Source organism: Carassius carassius, unplaced genomic scaffold (assembly GCF_963082965.1).
Source record: "Carassius carassius unplaced genomic scaffold, fCarCar2.1 SCAFFOLD_58, whole genome shotgun sequence".
Lineage (NCBI taxonomy): Eukaryota > Metazoa > Chordata > Actinopteri > Cypriniformes > Cyprinidae > Carassius > Carassius carassius.
Genome location: NW_026775030.1, coordinates 273204 through 295000, shown reverse-complemented (window position 1 = coordinate 295000; position 21797 = coordinate 273204). Strand labels below are relative to the sequence as shown.

The 21797-nt window shown below is 41.2% G+C and overlaps 1 protein-coding gene across 1 annotated transcript in view; it reads left to right on the top strand.

The window, feature by feature from the left end:
* Positions 1 to 20956, top strand: part of LOC132134248 (plakophilin-4-like) — a 30456-nt gene extending 9500 nt beyond the window's left edge. Inside the window, exons 6-16 of the mRNA XM_059547052.1 lie at positions 297 to 480; positions 16387 to 16504; positions 16579 to 16767; positions 16849 to 17022; positions 17544 to 17694; positions 17979 to 18171; positions 18250 to 18334; positions 18413 to 18530; positions 19919 to 20041; positions 20190 to 20251; positions 20741 to 20956. Coding sequence (XP_059403035.1) covers positions 297 to 480; positions 16387 to 16504; positions 16579 to 16767; positions 16849 to 17022; positions 17544 to 17694; positions 17979 to 18171; positions 18250 to 18334; positions 18413 to 18530; positions 19919 to 20041; positions 20190 to 20251; positions 20741 to 20956 — 1613 coding nt within the window. The remainder of the gene's footprint in view (positions 1 to 296; positions 481 to 16386; positions 16505 to 16578; positions 16768 to 16848; positions 17023 to 17543; positions 17695 to 17978; positions 18172 to 18249; positions 18335 to 18412; positions 18531 to 19918; positions 20042 to 20189; positions 20252 to 20740) is intronic.
* The last annotated feature ends 841 nt before the right edge of the window (positions 20957 to 21797 follow it).

Here is a 21797-nt window from a genome sequence, read left to right as displayed (position 1 = left end):
TTATGTAGCATTAATAAGGAGTAATAACAAAGTAAGTCTGTTTAGTTGTGCTATCTTACAAACAGTATATAGTAAATGTAAGTTAAAGTGTCGCCGATGTAACCAGTTAAAAACTTGGAGTGGCAATGAAGTCTTAAAATATATGGTAAGAGTCTTAAAAAATGTATTAAATTTAACTCCGTGATTTCTGTATATACCTTGTGAAGACCGTAACTACTGTGATGCAGATAATCGATAGACAGGTTTGCGTATGATTGTCCAGAAACATCATCATGTGAACTGATTTCTGTGTGTAGGTGTGTTGTGGAACCTGTCTTCGTGTGACGCAGTGAAGATGACAATCATCCGCGATGCCTTAAGCAGCGTGACCAACACTGTGATCATCCCTCACTCGGGCTGGAGCAGCACTGACTATCACCACGAGCACAAGCTCAAGCTGCACTCCTCGGTCGTGCTGCGAAACAGCAGCGGTTGTCTGAGGTAACCACAGCACATCATGGACCAGAAGTGACCATATTAATACATGTCTCAGGATTCACATTCACTAAATGACTGATGAAGGGGAATAAAGTAAAAAAGAAAACGCGTAGATCTTATGAGATTTAGAATAAAAGTCAGCATGCTGGGTTGGAGACCCCTTTTCCAATTCATGTAGTTTCATAACAAGGTTCGGGAGGAGCATGTCAGATACTTAGCCTAATTAGCACAGGTGGAGCCACTTAAGATAATCAACCTTAGGGTATAAATACAGCTGAATTAGCCTACCAGTCTCCATTGACGGTTTATCAGCATCCCGGTTCGCTCTGTCTGTCACCTTATCACAGACCCAATTTTCCTTCCAGCGAGGAGATCCATACCGGGCATTTTTCAGATCTGCTACTTTTGCTGATACCCATGATCATTAAACACGAGCACCATCAAACGTCATCGCGACAGCTGTTCTTCTCGCCAAGCCACATGTCGTGGCCAATAGACCGTGCAAAGCCAGAGCTCGCCTCGCTTGACACCACGATTGATCCGATCAAGACCGGGCTCTCCTCGAGCGCCGGATCGCAGCAGCAGCAAGCATTCAACCAGCCTGGTCCGCACCCCAGTTCTTACTGCAGCAAGCCTCTCTCACTTTCCGCCGCGGCTCAGCCTTTCACCGCGGCTTTTCCGGCCAAGGTGCAATTTGAGGCTGCCTCCTCTAGCGGCGCAGACCGTGCGTCGTAAATCAATACATTTTCAGGTGAAGACGCTAAATACAGGTTTCGCAGCTAGAAAGTAGTGCGGGAGCTGCGTGGAGTTCCAATCACACACATATGCGGAAATTTCAGATCTGATTTGAGCCTCGGATGCGTTCAAATATTTGAACTTCTGTGACTAGACCGTATGCTCTCGCCCGACCGGATGTGATGTATTCTAATCAAATCTATCGGTACGGTCAGAATTACCAATATTTTGTTAACTTTAACATTATTCTTTAAACACAATTTATGTAAAATGGTGGTTTATAATAATTATGGGAGAAATAATTATTAAACCATTATTTACGTTGATTAGCCCCATAAAACCTACTGTTTTTATTTTGGGGGTCATCTGATTTGTGACGATGTATTCATACATTATATACATTATATTCATTAAAATTATTAATTTTACAATGGTGAACATGCCAAGGTAACAGTTGCTGCACGACCAGTTCGAAAGTTCTGCACGACTGCCGCTAGAGGGAGAAATGCGACAATCGTGTCCGAATGTCGTGTGCCATGGAAAGGTGGCTTAAAGTTTGTTAAATGAGGTTATGACATAGTTCTGTCGGATGACGATGCCATTTTTTACCACGAAGCCAAGGCATTTTTTCCAGAGTCGTCATCCACACTGAAATGTCCAAAGATATTATCTGCCTTACCGTGCATGTTTAAACCTCACTGAGATTATACAGACATAAGTTTCATGCAATTATTCTGGCAGGACCAATTTATTTAGGGACATATTTCACCATTTACTGACGTGATCACTTAGAATTTATTTAATACACCACTACCCTCGTTTTGCCGCAGAACAGCAAGTGTGAGTAAAACTCTGTTGTCTTTCTAGGACTGTAATATGAAAAGCATGCAAGTAAATATCCTTAGAAACTGCTTGGAAGTGAATAGCACATAACTGCAATTAATGTTGTTGCCATAATCATGTCTATTGGTATGTTTTACAAGACTAAATGATATTCATAGTTTTCAGAAGCCTCTGTTTCCACAGTCTATACTACAACGTGAAACCAGTGTTCCAAATTTATCCGTTTTGGAGGCTGTTTAAAAAGGCCGGAAGGCCAAAACCAGAGGAATGATGCTTTTCCAACAGGAACGTACTAATGTGGACAAGGCTTAAGGAATTGTCAAATTAGGCAACCAATTGCTAAGCTGGCAACACAGTAGGCTACGCATTCATTTTTAGGTTGCCTACTCTTCCCACAGCCAAGGAGGGGGAAGTCGTGGCCTAGTGGTTAGAGAGTTTGACTCCAAACCCTAGGGTTGTGGGTTCGAATCTCGGGCCGGCAATACCATGACTGAGGTGTCCTTGCATCGAACCTCCAACTGGTCCCCGGGCGCCGCAGCATAAATGGTTGCCCACTGCTCCGGGTGTGTGTTCACGGTGTGTGTGTGTGTTCACTGCTCTGTGTGTGTGCACTTTGGATGGGTTAAATGCAGAGCACGAATTCTGAGTATGGGTCGCCATACTTGGCTGAATGTCATGTCACTTTCAACAACTACAGCAGCCGAAGCAAGCTCCGCAGGCGGCCAAAGCAGCTATCTCTCCTCCTCTTCTCATGCTCCCCTTTACTTCTCTGTTTTCCATATCTCCTCACTGCCGCAGCAGTGTCTGCTCCCACAGGAGCCTTTTGACTTGATATATATATATATATATATATATATATATATATATAAATAATCCTTGATTATGCACATCAAAGGTTGCAATTTGTCTGATTCTCATTACGTTAAGCCATTTCACTGAAATAAGCTGTTCAGTTTTCCCCAATGGCGACGTGAATTCGAACAAGGGTTCATGATCAGCTTCGATGCCCCACATTCTCAGTTGCATTAGCCATTGGAGCGGCTACTTTGATAATTCCGGGGTCAGAACTCCTAATCGATCTTTCAGCTCTGCATAACTCGCCGTTTTCAAACATAATAGCCTGAAAGAGAGAGAAATAAAAAATAATAATCCTTTTTCATCATTCCATGTGTCGTGGTTCTCTTCTGGCAAAAGTCGACATCACCTCCGCTTCAAAGTTATGCCTATTCATCCTAGGTGGTGGTGATAGTATTACTTATAAATTATAGTCAAGACGATATTAGGCTCATTCTCCTATTAATGTATTTTATTATCATTATTAGGTTGCCTACTATAATTTGGCTACCAAACTGCTCCGTTATTCCATTTCACGCTTGCCCGTGCTTGCAAGGATGATTTGAGCCTGTAGGCGGTGAAGAAGTTTCAATCCACAAACAGACGTACATCGTCTGCAGATACAAGGTATTTCATTGCATTTTAACAGGTAATCTGGTATGTGCAATATTTTAAACAAGCCTCACTGAGTTTAATGCCACAGTTATGTTAGAATGCATCTCATTCTTGTTTCTGTGGTGGTGTGCCAGTCTCATCATGAGGCGCGCGGTCCGGAGCGCGTATGACCAATGCATCAGTTTCAACTAAACTTTACTCCAAATATATGAACTTAACTGTTTTGAATACTTTATATTTAACACGTTCGTTTACGTCCATATTCGGGTTTAATTGTTGAACTTTAAATGAAATCCACTATTGTTTTCACCATTGATCGATTTGCAGATCATTTAGACAGATAACTTCCGTGTGCAGATGCGGCAAATTTTTCACAAGACAAGCGAGATGACCGTAGTACCCGACTACATGAACTAGCTGTTTTAAATATAGTAATTTTATATTTAACGTCAGTTTATCAGTGCATCTGAAAGTATATATTCTTAAGACTATCTGTGATTCCATAGGCTCTCTTTCTTTCACCTACATGGTTTAAAACAGCAAATAGTCATGCCATGACAAGAACAGAGTCTCTCTCTTACTCCACCCAACACACGATTACATCGTCGATATGTATCGTCGATCTCACGCGCTGACAAGATGACGATTTGACAATGACCATTTTGCTGATTCATGGCATTTATTTGGGGTACACTGGCACAGGAAATTCAATTTATTTTTTGTACACTTAATTTTTCAAATACAATGACTGCACCAAGATTTTCTGACTTGTTATCGGAAGCAGCTCATTGGATTTGTTAAACAATTATGCAAGTAATCCTCATAGCGTCTACCCTTTAGACAACCAAATTGTTACTAGTATTGAACCCCCTGCCAGGCACTGCGAGAGTGCTCCCGGTTGAGCCAACCTTTGCCTTTTCCGTTCAAAAAAAAAAAAACCCTCCTTCACTGTCTGGCCAAATACTGGCCATTCAACTTTACCTTTCCGTCTTACGTTCGGAGAGGCTTTCCCGTTTGATGTCATGAGTATTTACCTCCCATCAGACGTCGGTGAGAGCCTCCCGCCTAGACCACATTACTTTTTCCTTTCTACGGTCGGTGAGGCTTACCCATTTGACGCCGTGAGTATTGAGCTCCCGTCGGATGTTGGTGAGAGTCTCACGGCTAGACAACTTTTTTCATCCTTTGGTCAAAAAAAAGGCTTACCCATCCGATGCCGTCAGTATTGAGCTGCCATCGGACGCCGGTGAGAGCCTCCTGGCAACACAACTTTACCCTTTCCGTCTTACATCCGGAGAGGCTTACCCGTTCAATGCCTTGAATATTGAGCTCCCATCAGACGTTGGCGAGAGCCTCCCGGCTAGACAACCTTACCTTTTCCTTTCCACGGTCAACGAGGCTTACCCGTTCGGTGCCTAGAGTATTGAGCTCCCATCGGACGTTGGCGAGAGTCTCACAGCCACCTAACTTTTCGTTCCTGTTTGACGGATGACGGTGCTCGCTTTACAACGACAAGTCTCCACCCCCCGCCAAACTCTGTCCAAATCTTTTCCCCCCACCTGGTGAGGCTTACCCATTCGATGTTCTGAGCCCGCGCAGTCGGGTTTTCCTCAGCCCGCTCTCCGGCCGAGGCTTACCTGTCTGATGCCGTTGAGTATTGTGCTCATGTCAGATGTCGGCGAGAGTGCTCCCGGTTGGGTTTTCTTTACTTGCTGCCCACAAGCAGGTCTTATCCATCTGATGCCATGAGTATTGATCTCCCATCGGGTGTCGCAAGAGTCCTCTTTGTCGGAGGCCCAAAGCCTGTTTATCTGCTCCACTGAGAGGACCTACACGTCCTGAGTCTTGATCTCCAATCGGAGGCTTCATGGGTCCTCTCGGTCAGTTATCTGGCCTTGTTTGCCCACTGACTAGTAGGGGCTCATCAGCCAGTAGGGCCTGTACGCCAACACTGTGACCTATTCCAGTCGAGGCAGCTCGGGCCCTCCTGGTCAGGCTATCCAATCACGTTGCTCCTCCACTATCGGCCGGTAGGGCTCATCCGTTCCAATGCAGTGAGGTGCTCCAGTTGTGCAACGGCTCGAGCCCTCCCGACCAGGTGCCCCAAATCACATAGTCCGATACAAGCAGCCGGTAGGGCCTATCTCTCCAAATTGGTAAAGTTGCTCCCACTGGAGTACATATGCTCTTTCGACCTGCCAACCAGCTGACTTTCTAAATATCAGCCCCCCCCAGATCTTAACGCTATTGTGGGGGGGTCCCTTAGTCTGGCGGCTGTCCTTTCCACTATTGCTTTTTGGGGGGTACTCTAGGTTCGGGCCATTCCCGAGCTCGGAGCCCCTTCCCCGGACAAAGTCAAAGTCACCTTTGTTTATATAGCGCTTTAAACAAAACACATTGCATCAAAGCAACTGAACAACATTCATTAGGAAAACAGTGTCAATAATGAAAAAAATGATAGTTAAAGGCAGTTCATCATTGAATTCAGTTATGTCATCTCTGTTCAATTAAATAGTGTCTGTGCATTTATTTGCAATCAAGTCAACGATATCGCTGTAGATGAAGTGTCCCCAACTAAGCAAGCCAGAGGCGACAGCGGCAAGGAACCGAAACTCCATCGGTGACAGAATGGAGAAAAAAACCTTGGGAGAAACCAGGCTCAGTTGGGGGGCCAGTTCTCCTCTGACCAGACGAAACCAGTAGTTCAATTCCAGGCTGCAGCAAAGTCAGATTGTGCAGAAGAATCATCTGTTTCCTGTGGTCTTGTCCTGGTGCTCCTTTGAGACAAGGTCTTTACAGGGGATCTGTATTTGGGGCTCTAGTTGTCCTGGTCTCCGCTGTCTTTAAGGGATGTAGAGGTCCTTTCTAGGTGCTGATCCAGCATCTGGTCTGGATACGTACTGGATCCGGGTGACTGCAGTGACCCTCTGATCTGGACACAGACTGGATCTGGTGGCCACGGTGACCTCGGAACAAGAGAGAAACAGACAAATATTAGCGTAGATGCCATTCTTCTAATGATGTAGCAAGTACATAGGGTGTTATGGGAAGTGTTTCCGGTTCCGGTTTACCTAATTAATGCAGCCTAAAAATCCTTTAACGGATTTGGATAATAAAAGCATATTAGTATGTTATGTGTATGCCAGGTTAAAGAGATGGGTCTTTAATCTAGATTTAAACTGCAAGAGTGTGTCTGCCTCCCGAACAATGTTAGGTAGGTTATTCCAGAGTTTAGGCGCCAAATAGGAAAAGGATCTGCCGCCCGCAGTTGATTTTGATATTCTAGGTATTATCAAATTGCCTGAGTTTTGAGAACGTAGCGGACGTAGAGGATTATAATGTAAAAGGAGCTCATTCAAATACTGAGGTGCTAAACCATTCAGGGCTTTATAGGTAATAAGCAATATTTTAAAATCTATACGATGCTTGATAGGGAGCCAGTGCAGTGTTGACAGGACCGGGCTAATATGGTCATACTTCCTGGTTCTAGTAAGAACTCTTGCTGCTGCATTTTGGACTAGCTGTAGTTTGTTTACTAAGCGTGCAGAACAACCACCCAATAAAGCATTACAATAATCTAACCTTGAGGTCATAAAAGCATGGATTAACATTTCTGCATTTGACATTGAGAGCATAGGCCGTAATTTAGATTATATTTTTGAGATGGAAAAATGCAGTTTTACAAATGCTAGAAACGTGGCTTTCTAAGGAAAGATTGCGATCAAATAGCACACCTAGGTTCCTAACTGATGATGAAGAATTGACAGAGCAACCATCAAGTCTTAGACAGTGTTCAAGGTTATTACAAGCGGAGTTTTTAGGTCCTATAATTAACACTATAATTTTTCAGAATTTAGCAGTAAGAAATTACTCGTCATCCAGTTTTTTATATCGACTATGCAATCCATTAGTTTTTCAAATTGGTGTGTTTCACCGGGCTGCGAAGAAATATAGAGTTGAGTATCATCAGCAAAACAGTGAAAGCTAACACCATGTTTCCTGATGATATCTCCCAAGGGTAACATATAAAGCGTGAAGAGTAGCGGCCCTAGTACTGAGCCTTGAGGTACTCCATACTGCACTTGTGATCGATAGGATACATCTTCATTCACTGCTACGAACTGATGGCGGTCATATAAGTACGATTTAAACCATGCTAATGCACTTCCACTGATGCCAACAAAGTGTTCAAGTCTATGCAAAAGAATGTTGTGGTCAATTGTGTCAAACGCAGCACTAAGATCCAATAAAACTAATAGAGAGATACACCCACGATCAGATGATAAGAGCAGATCATTTGTAACTCTAAGGAGAGCAGTCTCAGAACTATGATACGGTCTAAATCCTGACTGGAAATCCTCACATATACCATTTTTATCTAAGAAGGAATATAATTGTGAGGATACCACCTTTTCTAGTATCTTGGACAGAAAAGGGAGATTCGAGATTGGTCTATAATTAACTAGTTCTTTGGGGTCAAGCTGTGGTTTTTTGATGAGAGGCTTAATAACAGCCAGTTTGAAGGTTTTGGGGACATATCCTAATGACAATGAGGAATTAATAATAGTCAGAAGAGGATCTATGACTTCTGGAAGCACCTCTTTTAGGAGCTTAGATGGTATAGGGTCTAACATACATGTTGTTGGTTTAGATGATTTAACAAGTTTATACAATTCTTCCTCTCCTATGGTAGAGAATGAGTGGAACTGTTCCTCAGGGGGTCTATAGTGCACTGTCTGATGTGATACTGTAGCTGATGGCTGAATGGTTGCAATTTTATCTCTAATAGTATCGATTTTAGAAGTAAAGTAGTTCATAAAGTCATTACTGCTGTGATGTTGGGAAATGTCAACACTTGTTGGGGCTTTATTTTTCGTTAATTTAGCCACTGTATTGAATAAATACCTGGGGTTATGTTTGTTTTCTTCTAAAAGAGAAGAAAAGTAATCGGTTCTAGCAGTTTTTAATGCTTTTCTGTAGGATATGTTACTTTCCCGCCAAGCAATACGAAATACCTCTAGTTTTGTTTTCCTCCAGCTGCGCTCCATTTTTCGGGCTGCTCTCTTTAGGGTGCGAGTATGCTCATTATACCATGGTGTCAAACTGTTTTCCTTAACCTTCCTTAAGCGTAAAGGAGCAACTGTATTTAAAGTGCTAGAAAAGAGAGAGTCCATAGTTTCTGTTACATCATCAAGTTCTGAAGTTTTGGATATGCTAAGGAACTTGGATACATCAGGAAGATAACTTAAAAAGCAGTCTTTTGTGGTAGAAGTGATGGTTCTTCCATACTTGTAACAAGAAGTAGGATTTACAATTTTGGCTATATGAAGTTTGCACAGAACTAAATAATGATCTGAGATATCATCACTTGGCTGCATAATTTCAACACTATCAACATCAACTCCATGTGACAGTATTAAATCTAGAGTATGATTTCGACAATGAGTAGGTCCTGAAACGTGTTGTCTAACACCAATAGAGTTCAGAATGTCTATAAATGCTGATCCCAATGCATCTTTTTCATTATCAACATGGATATTAAAATCACCAACTATTAAGACTTTATCTGCAGCCAGAACTAACTCGGATGTAAAATCACCAAACTCTTTAATAAAGTCTGTATGGTGCCCTGGTGGCCTGTATACAGTAGCCAGTACAAACATAACAGGGGATTTATCATTAACATTTGTTTCTCTGGATAATGTTATATGAAGTACCATTACTTCAAACGAGTTATACTTGTAGCCTGCTCTCTGAGAAATCCTGAAAACGTTGTTATAAATTGAAGCAACACCTCCACCTTTGCCTTTTAGATGTGGCTCATGTTTATAACAGTAATCTTGGGGGGTGGACTCATTTAAAATAATGTAATCATCAGGTTTTAGCCAGGTTTCTGTCAAACAGAGTACATCTATATTATGATCAGTGATCATATTATTTACAAAAAGTGTTTTCGTAGAAAGGGATCTGATATTCAATAAGCCAAGCTTTATCATTTGTTTATCCATATTGCTTCTGTTTTTTATTTGTTGAACCTCAATTAAATTGTTAATCTTAACTTGGTTTGGACGTTTTTTGTATTTTCTAGTTCGGGGAGCAGACACAGTCTCTATAGTGTGATATCTAGGTGAAAAAGTCTCTATGTGCTGAGAATTAATTGACCTCTGTGACAGGAGGCAGCTAGCAGACGGTCGGTTTAGCCAGTCTGTCTGCTTCCTGACCTGGGCCCCAGTTAGTCAAGTATAAACACTAAGACTATTTGCCATATTTCTAGAGAGAAGAGTGGCGCCACCCCAGGAGGGATGAAGACCATCTCTTTTAAACAGGTCAGGTCTGCCCCAAAAGCTCGTCCAATTGTCTATGAAGCCTATGTTATTCTGTGGGCACCACTTAGACATCCAGCCATTGAGTGATGACAATCTGCTATGCATCTCGTCACCACGGTAAGCAGGGAGGGGACCAGAGCATATTACAGTGTCTGACATCGTGCTTGCAAGTTCACACACCTCTTTTATGTTATTTTTAGTGATCTCCGACTGGCGAAGTCGAACATCATTAGCGCCGGCATGAATAACAATCTTACTGTATTTACGTTTAGCATTAGCCAGCACTTTTAAATTTGCCAAGATGTCAGGCGCTCTGGCTCCCGGTAAACATTTGACTATGGTGGCTGGTGTCTCTATATTCACGTTCCGTACAATAGAATCACCAATAACTAGAGCACTTTCATCAGGTTTCTCAGTGGGTGCATCACTGAGTGGGGAGAACCTGTTTAATGTTTTGATCGGAACAGAAGAGCGGTGTTTTGACCCACAACTACGCTGCCTCACCGTCACCCAGTTGCCCTGCTGCAGGGGCTCTGTTTCCGGAACCGAACAATGTACAGGAATCCCTGAGCTAGACGCATCCAAAGCCGTATCTAGAGCCCTAACATTCTTACTGTCCTCAATTAAAGTTTGGATGCGTGTCTCTAATTCTGAAATCTTCTCTGTCAACTATTTCCCTGCATTTATCACATGTGAATCCCTCATCAGCGACAGAGATAGATAAACTGTACATGTGGCAAGAGGTGCAAGAAACAATGATAGGAGAAGCCATTACTCACCGTGCTTGATGAAACTCGGAGCCCCTTCCCCGGACAGCACGCCAAATATGCATTATAATACTTCAGCTAATTATATGTAAGTGTGAACTCGTGAAATGTAGTTTCATAACAATGTTCGGGAGGAGCACGTCAGATACTTAGCCTAACTAGCACAGGTGGAGCCACTTAAGATAATCAACCTTAGGGTATAAATACAGCTGAATTAGCCTACCAGTCTCCATTGACGGTTTATCAGCATCCCCCTCCACCCCATCTCCTCCACTAGAGTTCATTTTACACTTTTATATATGGGGGGTACTCTAGGTTCGGGCCATTCCCGAGCTCGGAGCCCCTTCCCCGGACAGCACGCCAAATATGCATTATAATACTTCAGCAAATTATATGTAAGTGTGAACTCGTGAATTCCAGTTTATTTATGAATACATACAATTATGTTTCAGAAACTGTAACCCTCATGTAAGTGAATGAGGATCAGGGGCTTTCACGTTCCAAACATGAAAACATGTACATCATCATAAATATAGTCCATACTGGTTATGTACAGTGTTCTGTAACACTTAACACTTCTGCTAGGTTTCACAGATTGAATGTTTCTTCACTCACATCTCAAATGTTATCTGTGTGGGCACATTATATCATGACCTTTTAAAAAGATTCATCTGTTCGTCAGTTTATTCCTCAAGTCATAATAATATCAAATCTGTCTTTCATCGCTTCCTCCTGGAAGAATCCTGTCCTGCAATGATATGTGAGCAGCATGGATGTACAAGTTTGTATTTTTGAGAAAATATGGTAATGCATAGTTAAAAAATATATGCATATATTTATACGTGTGTGTGTCAGGGATGGAAATTAGCACCCGTCACCAGCCAAATGCGGGTGAGTTTTTGTCTTGTGGCGGGTAAACTCCCTTCACCTACCGGCCACCGTGGCGGGTAAATAAAAATAGCATACCGTTTCACCCAGCCAGTGGACAAAAAAGTTAATTTTCATCCCTGGTGTGTGTACAGCACGCAATAAAGTGTAATATCATCCGAAGCAGCTCCGTGGAGAAGGGCGGTGTAAACCGGGCTCGAAGCGGCGGCGTTGTTCCCAGTGCAGTGTTTGCAGCTGAAGTTAGTGCCGCCGGCGGAGTGATATATCTGTTGGTTATTTACAGTATGTTTTATAGCACGCGCTCATGATATACAAGATCGCGTGAAGAGTTGAATTTGTAATCGCGCACAAGTTTCTGCATACTGTCACGTCTCTGTCAAACCCCGGTAAGTTCATTCTCCTCCAGCATTCTGCAACATTTTAGATTATATGGAGAGTTTGTGTTTATCTTATTGTTTTTAACGGCATAATAAGCAAACTAACAAACAGTATTATCGGTCGCGTGTCTAACTGCTGTCCGGGGGTCTTCAACTACTAACTCAGAAGTTAGCTCTGTGGCTAGTATGTCAGCCTTCTACATTGCGAGTAAATCACTCTCATATGCGACTAAATCTTCCTTCTGGCTACTAAGTGATGTCTAATATTTGTCAATGGCTAATAAATTATCTGATTTTACTCGCCAGTGTGTTAGTTGGAGGCTAAGTTAACACTCTCTGACTCTCCGTCAGACGATCTGTGCTTTTTTTTCTTCAATGGATCCGTAACGCACCTGTGTTTAATGTACCGTGAACTCTAGTGTTAAAGGGTCACTCCACCCATTTGCATTAAGAGGTCCATTGTTAGAAAACCAGCCACACTATTGAATGGTTGTGCAACATTCTCTCATTTTCCCCTGAGACGAGAGAAATCCACTATTTACCTTTTTCACTTCCTCCTAAAATCGTCATTGGACGTCATTGTAGGAGGAAGTGTAAAAAGGGTGGATTTCTGTAAGACTACAAGCACAAGTTCCCACCCTTTCAAACCTGCCCATTGGGGGTTGTACCTAATGCGCTAACAGACCTATCACAGATCAGTGCCCGTGCGTTTGATTTCACCGGGAGAAACTTAAATATGGAGGAAAATACTAATTTTTCAGACGGATGCATTGGGGAGGATTTTGATTTAGACGAAGTTATGTTAGAAACGGATGTTCGTGGCTACCTTTATGAGCCACAGTACAGCGACGAGCAGCTAAAAAAACATGAAAAGCGTCAAACTAACACAGTAAAACATGGTTGATTTACATCGATAATAGCAAACTTATATATAACTTTTAGCTAAGTGTCTAACGTTACATACTAACTTTACTTACTCATTTCTTGACAAGTGTAACGTTAGTTACTGAGGCAGACACATTAAAACAACAAGCGAGCAAAACATACAAGATATTTAGTTCATAAACAGAAAAATCATAGGAGATGTGTTTCTTTACAGCAGACGACTATGTCAGTGTGTGTTCTCAGTAGCCACTAGCTGCTAATAGAGTCTAGTCAGAAATAACATTACCTCCAGGCAAATGCGTTTAGTGCTGCTAGAGCTGGTGGTTCCCGGCGTTCCTGGCTTTTCGTCATCGTCGTCTGGCAAGGAAAATACTGAAGGAATTGCGTTTTTCAAAAGCGCGGGTCTCTTCAATCCTAGGGGGTTAGGCGCATAATCTTCGGGCTTGAAATGTAAACTGCACACCGTCTGATTTTTTAGTGCTTCAAATGTTGTGTCCTCACCGAACTTAGGGTTATTCATAACGTTAGCCCGTAGCCACTTTTTGAACAAGTCCGTATCTTTCGGGAATCTGTGAATACTTACTCCGGGTATTTTCCTTGTTCTTGAACAACATCCCGGTACTATGCAAGTGCACACCATTTTGTCACAAAAACATTAACTGGGTCGCAAAATAACTCTTCACAACAAATTGTGCCAAATAATTTACAATCGGTAGCGTAGAGGAGAGCTCAACTATAATCCACATTGATGGGCGGAGTAGTGGGAGTGGCCTGCGGAGCTATTGCAATGCACTATGGGGATTGTTGTCTACAGTCCACAAGCTCTAAAAAGTTATTTTCTGCCTTTTATAGGCCCAGAAGGACCAAAATAAAAAAAAATGATACTATTCTACTACATATATGACCCACTTTCAATACACATTCATGTCTCCACGGGTGGAATGACCCTTTAAGGAGCATTAATCGCCGTCGCTTTCTCTCACACTCACATAGAGAAAGAGAGAGAGAGAGAGATGGGATTGACGTGCTACATTTAAACAATATTATTTGTTGTATTTTCATGTCAAAATAACGGCGTTCCTATGGAAGACTTCAGCTTTTAGGAACAGCTGGGTTTTCCGTTAGTGGGTGGAGTTAATGCGCGAACGGCAATCTCATTGGCTGGCGCTCGCCTATTATCGTCCCTGTTTTGATTTCAGCAAATCAGTTCGAGCGAACAAACAAAACCTAATTAATATTCATGAATCCAGCAGCTCATTAATCCTTAGTAATCCTTAGTGTGTTTTATAGTTTTTATTAGTAGGAATCGTAATATTATTATTATCTTATCAGGAGTTTTGTAAGGTTTTTTTCCCAATTTTTTTTTTTACAGAAACACCGAATGACCAAAAAAGCACCACCACCAGTCCAGTTAAAATGTTCAGTTAAAACGACTAATAAGCATTCAAACATGGTTATCAAGTTTACTTCTAATTACTAAAGTTCTATTCTTAAATGATACTTGATTATTATAAAGCTTGACTGACTGGAGAGTAAACTAAAATAATTACTAGCCAATGGCGATTCAATTCCCAAGGTGTCCGTAGAGGGTTGTAAGTTATGTAGAAACAACATTGTATCACTACACATGTTTGACAGCTCTGGCGTGACGAGACGTGTAAAAACAATGTATTAAAAACGCTGTGCGTTCGTTTGAAGATGGTGTAAAAGTTTGCGAGCCGAGATTTCTTTCAGTGATACAGTGTTGAACAGGGGAGTGTTCCCTCAACCACACACAAAAAAACAATACACTTACGCATACAAATACTGGTGAATCCTTTCCTTTGGAATTAAATACAACATTATTAATGCGTATGAAAACAGTGCGGTGTATCATCAGTTGGGCTACAGAGCTGAGAGAATGAGCCGCTTCAGCAAGAGTCGGCTGTTTCTAAACCGAGTAAGCTGCCTAGATAGACAGCATCTGAGCATCACTGAAAGAGAAAATGTCAGTATTTCATTGAGACTTGAGATTAAATCAACTGCTTAAGTATTGTAGATCTTGTAGTATTAATTTTCACATGCAGTTACACATTGTCGGTTAAAAACAAGAAAGTGGCTGGTAAAAACATTGAGTGGCTGGTAGATTTAGAAATCCATTAGACACAGTGACCGGTGGACAAAAAAGTTAATTTCCATGCCTGGTGTGTGTTTTAAGTCACTGAAGCAAGGCCAGAAAACGCAAGACTTCTGAGTACCGGATGGGGAAGTTTAGAGTTTTTAAACAGAATGATATGAAAATCATCCTGCAGTGCCCAGTCATTCATATAAACATATATTCTTTGTGCAGCCTGAGTGAAAAGTGACCGCTGTTAGACATCATCCAGGTCGTTTACATGCGTGAACATGGACGGTCCACACATGCACTCACTCTAGAAAGCTTCATCCATGCCCAGTGTCTGCTCAAAATATGTTTGAACTCATTTAAACCAAAGCTGAGCCCTCTCATAAGTGCTTGTCAATGAGCGTCTGTTGTTGTTCCATCTCTTTAGTTTCTATTTCTTCTGTGAAAGTGAAGTCACCTTTACTTATATAGCACTTCTAACAATACAGATCATGTCAAAGCAGCTTTACAGTGTTAAATAGGAACATAGTGTGTCAGCGATGCAAAAGGACAAAAGCAAACACTCAATGATGTCATCTCAGTTCAGTTTAAATGGTATCTGTGCAATCAAGTCAATGATATCGCTGTAGATGAAGTGACCCCAACTAAGCAAGCCAGAGGCAAAGTGAAGTATACTTTGGGCTTTAGGAGGTTCATGCTGACCCTGTTTGGTGTCCAGTGGTCCATATTCAGACTCTGGGTCTGAGAAATCTTCTGTTAGAGCTTGTTTCAGTTGTCCATTGTCTGATTTGAGTCAGAAGCAGCAGTTGTGAGCAAGGTTATTTTTGTAAATGAAAACTAAAATGAAAACAAATTATGAAAAAAAAAAAACTATAACGTAAACTGAAATAATATAAAAATGAAAAAAAAATGTTAAAAATTAAAACGAAATGAAACGGTGATAAAATAATATAATATAAAAATAAAATAATAATTATCAAAAATAAATAATAGTTTTCGGAATCATTGTTGTCTCCATTTATTTAGTAAAAAGGCTTGACTGCTTCTTTTATTTGTGTTAATTTTGTGTCACTAGATGTTTGCCTCACAAAGGCTAAATCATGCCTACGTTAATTCTGCTAAACTTTAATTAAAACTGAAACTAAAAACTTAATCAAAATGTGTTCACAAAAGAAAAAACTAGCAACATTAATGAACTAATAAATTTATAGCCAGACTAGCCCCGCCCCTACATTAACTGTGTTAAATATTTTTAATATGTTAATCTGGAAATATTAATCGCCTGCGTTAACGCGCTAATTTTGACTGTGCTATTATTACAAATTTGCTGTAATTTAAAGCATGTTAAAACACTTCGAGCATATTTACTATGAACATTTTTCACATTTTTATGTAGTTAGGTTTATAAGGGTTTATAATGCATAAGGGATTGTTCTATATTGGGAATTTATTGGGAATTTACCTCAAAATTAAACGGTCTACTCGTAAATAAATTCAGAGCTGTAATTCTGTTTGTGAATGACTGTTGCCCACAGGAACCTGAGTTCAGCTGGAGAAGAAGCCAGGAAATACATGCGCTCCTGCGAGGGACTCGTGGACTCATTACTGTACGTCATCAAAGCTTGTGTCAGCACCTCTGACTTTGACAGCAAGGTACGAACCTTAAACACACACACACACACACACACACACTCATGGTCAGTCAGTGAAGCCAGTCTCTCTCTCAGATTGTGGAAAACTGTATTTGCATCCTGAGGAATCTCTCCTATCGGCTGGAGCTGGAAATATCACCCTCTTGCCTGACAGCCAATCAGGAGCTTGATGGGTTAATGGGGTCAGAGTCACCCAGAAAAGAGACGGATTACAGCTGCTGGGGGAGGAGGAAGAGAAAAAAGAAGAATATACTGGAAGAACAGGTGAGACTTTAACAGGTGAGGGTTTAACAGCACAGTCTCTCTGAGTCGACTGATAACTCCCGTGTGTTTTTATTCTCTCAGTGGGATGGTGTCGGGCCGATCCCTGGCTTCTCGAAGTCTCCTAAAGGTGCTGAAATGTTGTGGCACCCATCTGTAGTGAAGCCCTATCTGACCCTGTTAGCTGAGAGCTCAAACCCAGCCACACTAGAGGGCTCCGCCGGGTCACTCCAGAACCTCTCCGCAGGAAACTGGAAGGTGTGGACATGACTTCTACCAGGTGTCACAGGACCAGACTGGGGGCTTGTGATAGAGCTAGTATTTAGGGTACAGTCTGTGTCCCTATACTACTCTTGACAACAAATGAACAGCAGTAAACGGATCAAATGAAATGAGATATAGTCACATTGTGAGATTATAATTAAAAAACCAAGAAGTCACATTGTGAGAATTTTTTGTTTAGAGATGCAATGTTGATGTTTATTGCTAAATAGCATAAAACTGTCTAGATGTCCCAAGTTTTGGTCATAAGGTTGCATGTTTTGCTAACATTTATAAAATAAATGTAAAATAAAGCTTGCAATTTATATATATTTTAGACACCTTTTCACTGATATATTCAGTCTGTATTATGTTTCTGCATTTGGGGGAAGTGCTGAAATCTGTTGTTTCTTTTCTAAATGTCATATTGTCATATATATACATACTGTGATGTACGTAGTATGGCATTAGTTATCAGCATTTTAATTCAAGTTAATTCTGCCTCTGAATGTGTCTAGTTTGCAGCGTATATCCGCGCAGCGGTGCGTAAGGAGAAAGGTTTGCCCATTCTGGTGGAGTTACTGCGCATGGATAACGACCGGGTGGTGTGCTCCATTGCCACAGCTCTCAGAAACATGGCCCTGGACGTGAGAAATAAAGAGCTGATCGGTGAGACTGCTGTCACCAACATAAACCTGGAATATTTCACTCGTGCAGTATGTGTCTTATCATTGTGCTTTACACAATACAGATTGTGTCAAAGAAGCGTCACAGCTTCACTTAAACATGAAAAGAGTGTCAGCAATACAAACAAAATTCAATTCTGCTTCAAAAAGAACGGTTCAGCTCAGACTCATCTGTAATTCAAGATAATTCTGAACACACAGTTTCACTGTAAAGAAGCTGGATAATGCTAATTGTGTGAGTGTGATGATGGATGTTGGTTGTGTCAGGGAAATACGCCATGCGGGACCTGGTGAACCGTTTGCCGGGAGGAAACACTTCACAGCTGTCAGACGATACGGTGGCAGCAATCTGCTGCACGCTGCATGAGGTCACCAGAAGAAACATGGAGAACGCTAAAGCCCTGGCAGATGCGGGCGGCATCGAGAAACTCGTCAACATCACCAAGGGCAGAGGAGAAAGGTAAGAGACTGCTATGAATGCTCCACAAACTCTAATGTAGTCATTGGATACTTCCTCCATCACTCTGTATGTGTTCAGGTACTCTGTGAAGGTGGTGAAGGCGGCCGCTCAGGTGCTGAACACGCTGTGGCAGTACAGAGACCTGCGCACCATCTACAAGAAGGTGAGCGGCGGCACAGTGGGGCTACAGCTGCTCCACATCAGCGCTGTCTGCTTATTTCTTCTTCCTGTGTTTGGGCAGGATGGCTGGAGTCAGAATCACTTCCTGACTCCTGTATCGACTCTGGAGAGAGAGCGCTTCAGATCCCCACCCACTCTACCGTCGAGCACGCTACAGATGTCCCCTGCGCACCACACAGGCTAGTGTCACACTACACAAACACACACATGCATTGCAGTGTTTTATCGTTCACAAACACCTGGTCACCTCATGAGATTTCTCTGCTATCCGATCATGAAAAGACCAGGTGAAAGATGCATCTACATCCAGTCGCTCAAACCACTTCAGGAGGATTGCAGACCAAACTGGACAAGTGTAAATGCCTCTGATTGTTGAAACCACATATGCAAATTTTACTTCTCCCAAAATTCAGAAAGAAAGAGCATTTTATAGGCTGTATGGCATGTTATAGTCAGATATATGAGAGCACTAATCAGGGCTTGAAAAGGAAAAAAAGACTTCAATCGGATCACTCCATGCAGAATCGATATTTTACCGTTTCTGTTCTGCGTTCCTCTGATATTATTACCGTTCCGAAACCGGTTTGGGTGGAAGAAATACTGGTTAATAACGTTATTTTTTAAAAACAATATTCTTCGCCTAGGATTTGTCTAATAATAATAATAATATAATAATAATAAAGTGCAGCGTTTTCTTTACTCAAAAAGAAAAGGAAAAAAGAGAGATCTAACATTAGCCAATAACCCGCTGCGCTTAGTCTCAGCCAATACAGCCTCTTTAATAGATTTAGGACAAATGTAGGCTGCTAAAAAAAAAATCTATCAACACTTTAAAGACATCAAAGTATTTTTAAGATATTTTAAAAAGTTTGCTGCATTGTTAAAAAAAAACAAAAAGCACTTGTATAAGATTGAATTTTGAGACCTAAAGTCGCGGCTCACGTCACATTTTATTAGGCATATTACTTTCCGAAATATTGAAGGCTAAAATGCCTGTAGTCTAAAGCAAACTGTTTACAAACATCATAAAAACAGTTATTAGTTTCTCTCCAAAACAAAACCTCTGAAGTTTAGGCTATAAAAACATCAATCCAAAACCAAATTAATTTAAGGTGAAGCTGATCCCTACCTCTCTCATTCGGCACAAGTCCAAATGTGAACCCAGAAGTGCTGTGTACTTCACTCCTCAAATCAGTCAAACTCCAGGGATATCCGATTCATTTTTCCACTTCATTTGTTGGCATCATTGACAACTTGATTGCACAGGCACTACTGGAAGACCGCTAAACCAGAGTCCCTTTAAGACGAGTCATGTCACTCGGCGGCCATCTTTGAAATGCCTCTCAGTCATGCAAGTGCATCTCCTTGAAACATCAGATTCTCCAAAACTGTTCACCAAGCTTACGATTACAGTTTATATTTAATATCATCACCAATGAAATCTGACAACAACTCTCTCATAAAAGTTGTTTATTTGCCTCAAACAGCGTCTCTATAGCAGACGGACTTGTCATTGGTTTATTGTTTCACATCAGCTCATACAGTGATTGGTTGTTTGTTTCAGCAGGCAGCACATTATCATCTCCCATCATGCTGGGCAGCAAACAGCACTCTGATCATCTGAAGACACAAAACATGCTATTTTATAATTACCAAGGAGAAAACGGCATCAGTAAAAACAAAACTATAGGTATGAGATCTTCTTCAACACAGGTGCCTGCTCACTGTAGTTCATAATCATTTCTTTTCCAATTCAGTGGCACTTTAATCTAGTCCCCAAATCCAAAGCTAGACCTGAGCTACATGTATCTGCCTAACTGAAGTTGATTTTATTGAAGGGTCTGCCAAAGCCTCTCAGTGTAACTCTTCCCTGAGCAGAGAGGGCTCAAGACGAGAGCAGGTGAGACCGCCGAACTCAACTCCACTGTACAGATGTCCTTTTCCTTTCTGTAAAGCCAGTATTTATAATACTTTATAAGGGTATTCGTAAGGCATTATAATGAATGCATAATGCATTATAAAAAAAAAGATGATTCATAACACAATGAACACTTTTACAATGCATTATATTTCTCATAGTTATAATGTATTATAAATACGGGCTTCATAGAAAGTGTTACCTAATTCACTAGCAGTTTGAACAATCATTTAATACTGGACTACAGATGTATTAGTTCAAAGTGTTTTAAATACCTTTTTTTAACTACTTTATAAATAAAAAGATAAATAAATTATATATATATATACAGGGACACAGTGTCTTAATTGAGTCACTTATGATGCTGGTTTAGGAGGTGTGTTGTCTGCCCGGGCAGCACTCAAGGGTTCATGAGCACGAGCTCGAGATCCTTCTGTGTATCTGAAGAGCAGCTGGTTTTGTTTGTTGCAGAAGGCGTATCGCACCGATGAAACGGGCCACAGAAACCATGACACTTACCGAGCATACCTGCATTCACCGCACGCCTACGAGGACTATTCTCCTGCTGATTACAGCCAGGCACACGGCTTCAGAAACACACACAACTACGCAGACTTTTACTCTTCCACCAGGAGACCGTTACACCACAGTGAACTTTACCAGGGATCCCCCGATTCATGGGTGTAGAGCCCTCTCGAACACAGAAATGCACGTGGGAACACATCGTTTTTAAAGAGAAGTGAGAAGAGGATGCCAAGCATAAGAATGTGATTGAGAATGTCCGGCAGAATGTTGGTTTAATGGATTTAAGAAATGAATCATGAACTCTGTGTGTGTGTGTGTGTGTGGGACTGGAGAGATGTTGCAGAGCAGGGGTGTGGAAAAACACAGCCCTGCAGAGTTCAGTTCAAACATAATGAATACTAACAGACCTAACGGATTAGATTAGCTGGATCAGGCTGAGGCTGAACCCTGCAGGACCTGGGCCACCTGACCATCAACTTCAGTTCGTCAAAACAATAAATAAGTGAATAAGGATTACATGTATATGAAGGATTTCAGAGGGAATATTGTACCTGTTGTTGTTGAGATCGTTAATAACTGTGGAGATCGTTAATGCTGTGCTTTTCCTACACTGGTAAAAGCTTGCAGACCTAAGTGAATAAACATTACATCAGTTCTAAATTAATAAGGCATTCTTGGGGTTTTTCATGGTGGTGTTATTATGAAAGTATTGTGCATTGGGTTAACGTAAAAAATCCTCAAAGAGCAAACATTTCCATGTCCAAGGTTTTTTTTTTTTTTTTTAATAGAAAAATGTATTTAAAACTTTTTTTTTATTAATTTATTTTTTGTAACCGCCATATTATTACACTCTTAGATATGTCAATTAGCAACAACATCTATAAAATGTCAGTATCCACAAAACTGTCATGAGATAAGATCTAGAAGAGGTTTAAATAAGACACCATACTACACTAAATGGCTCAGTATCACACTCGCAATACTCATATTCATTCACAGTAAA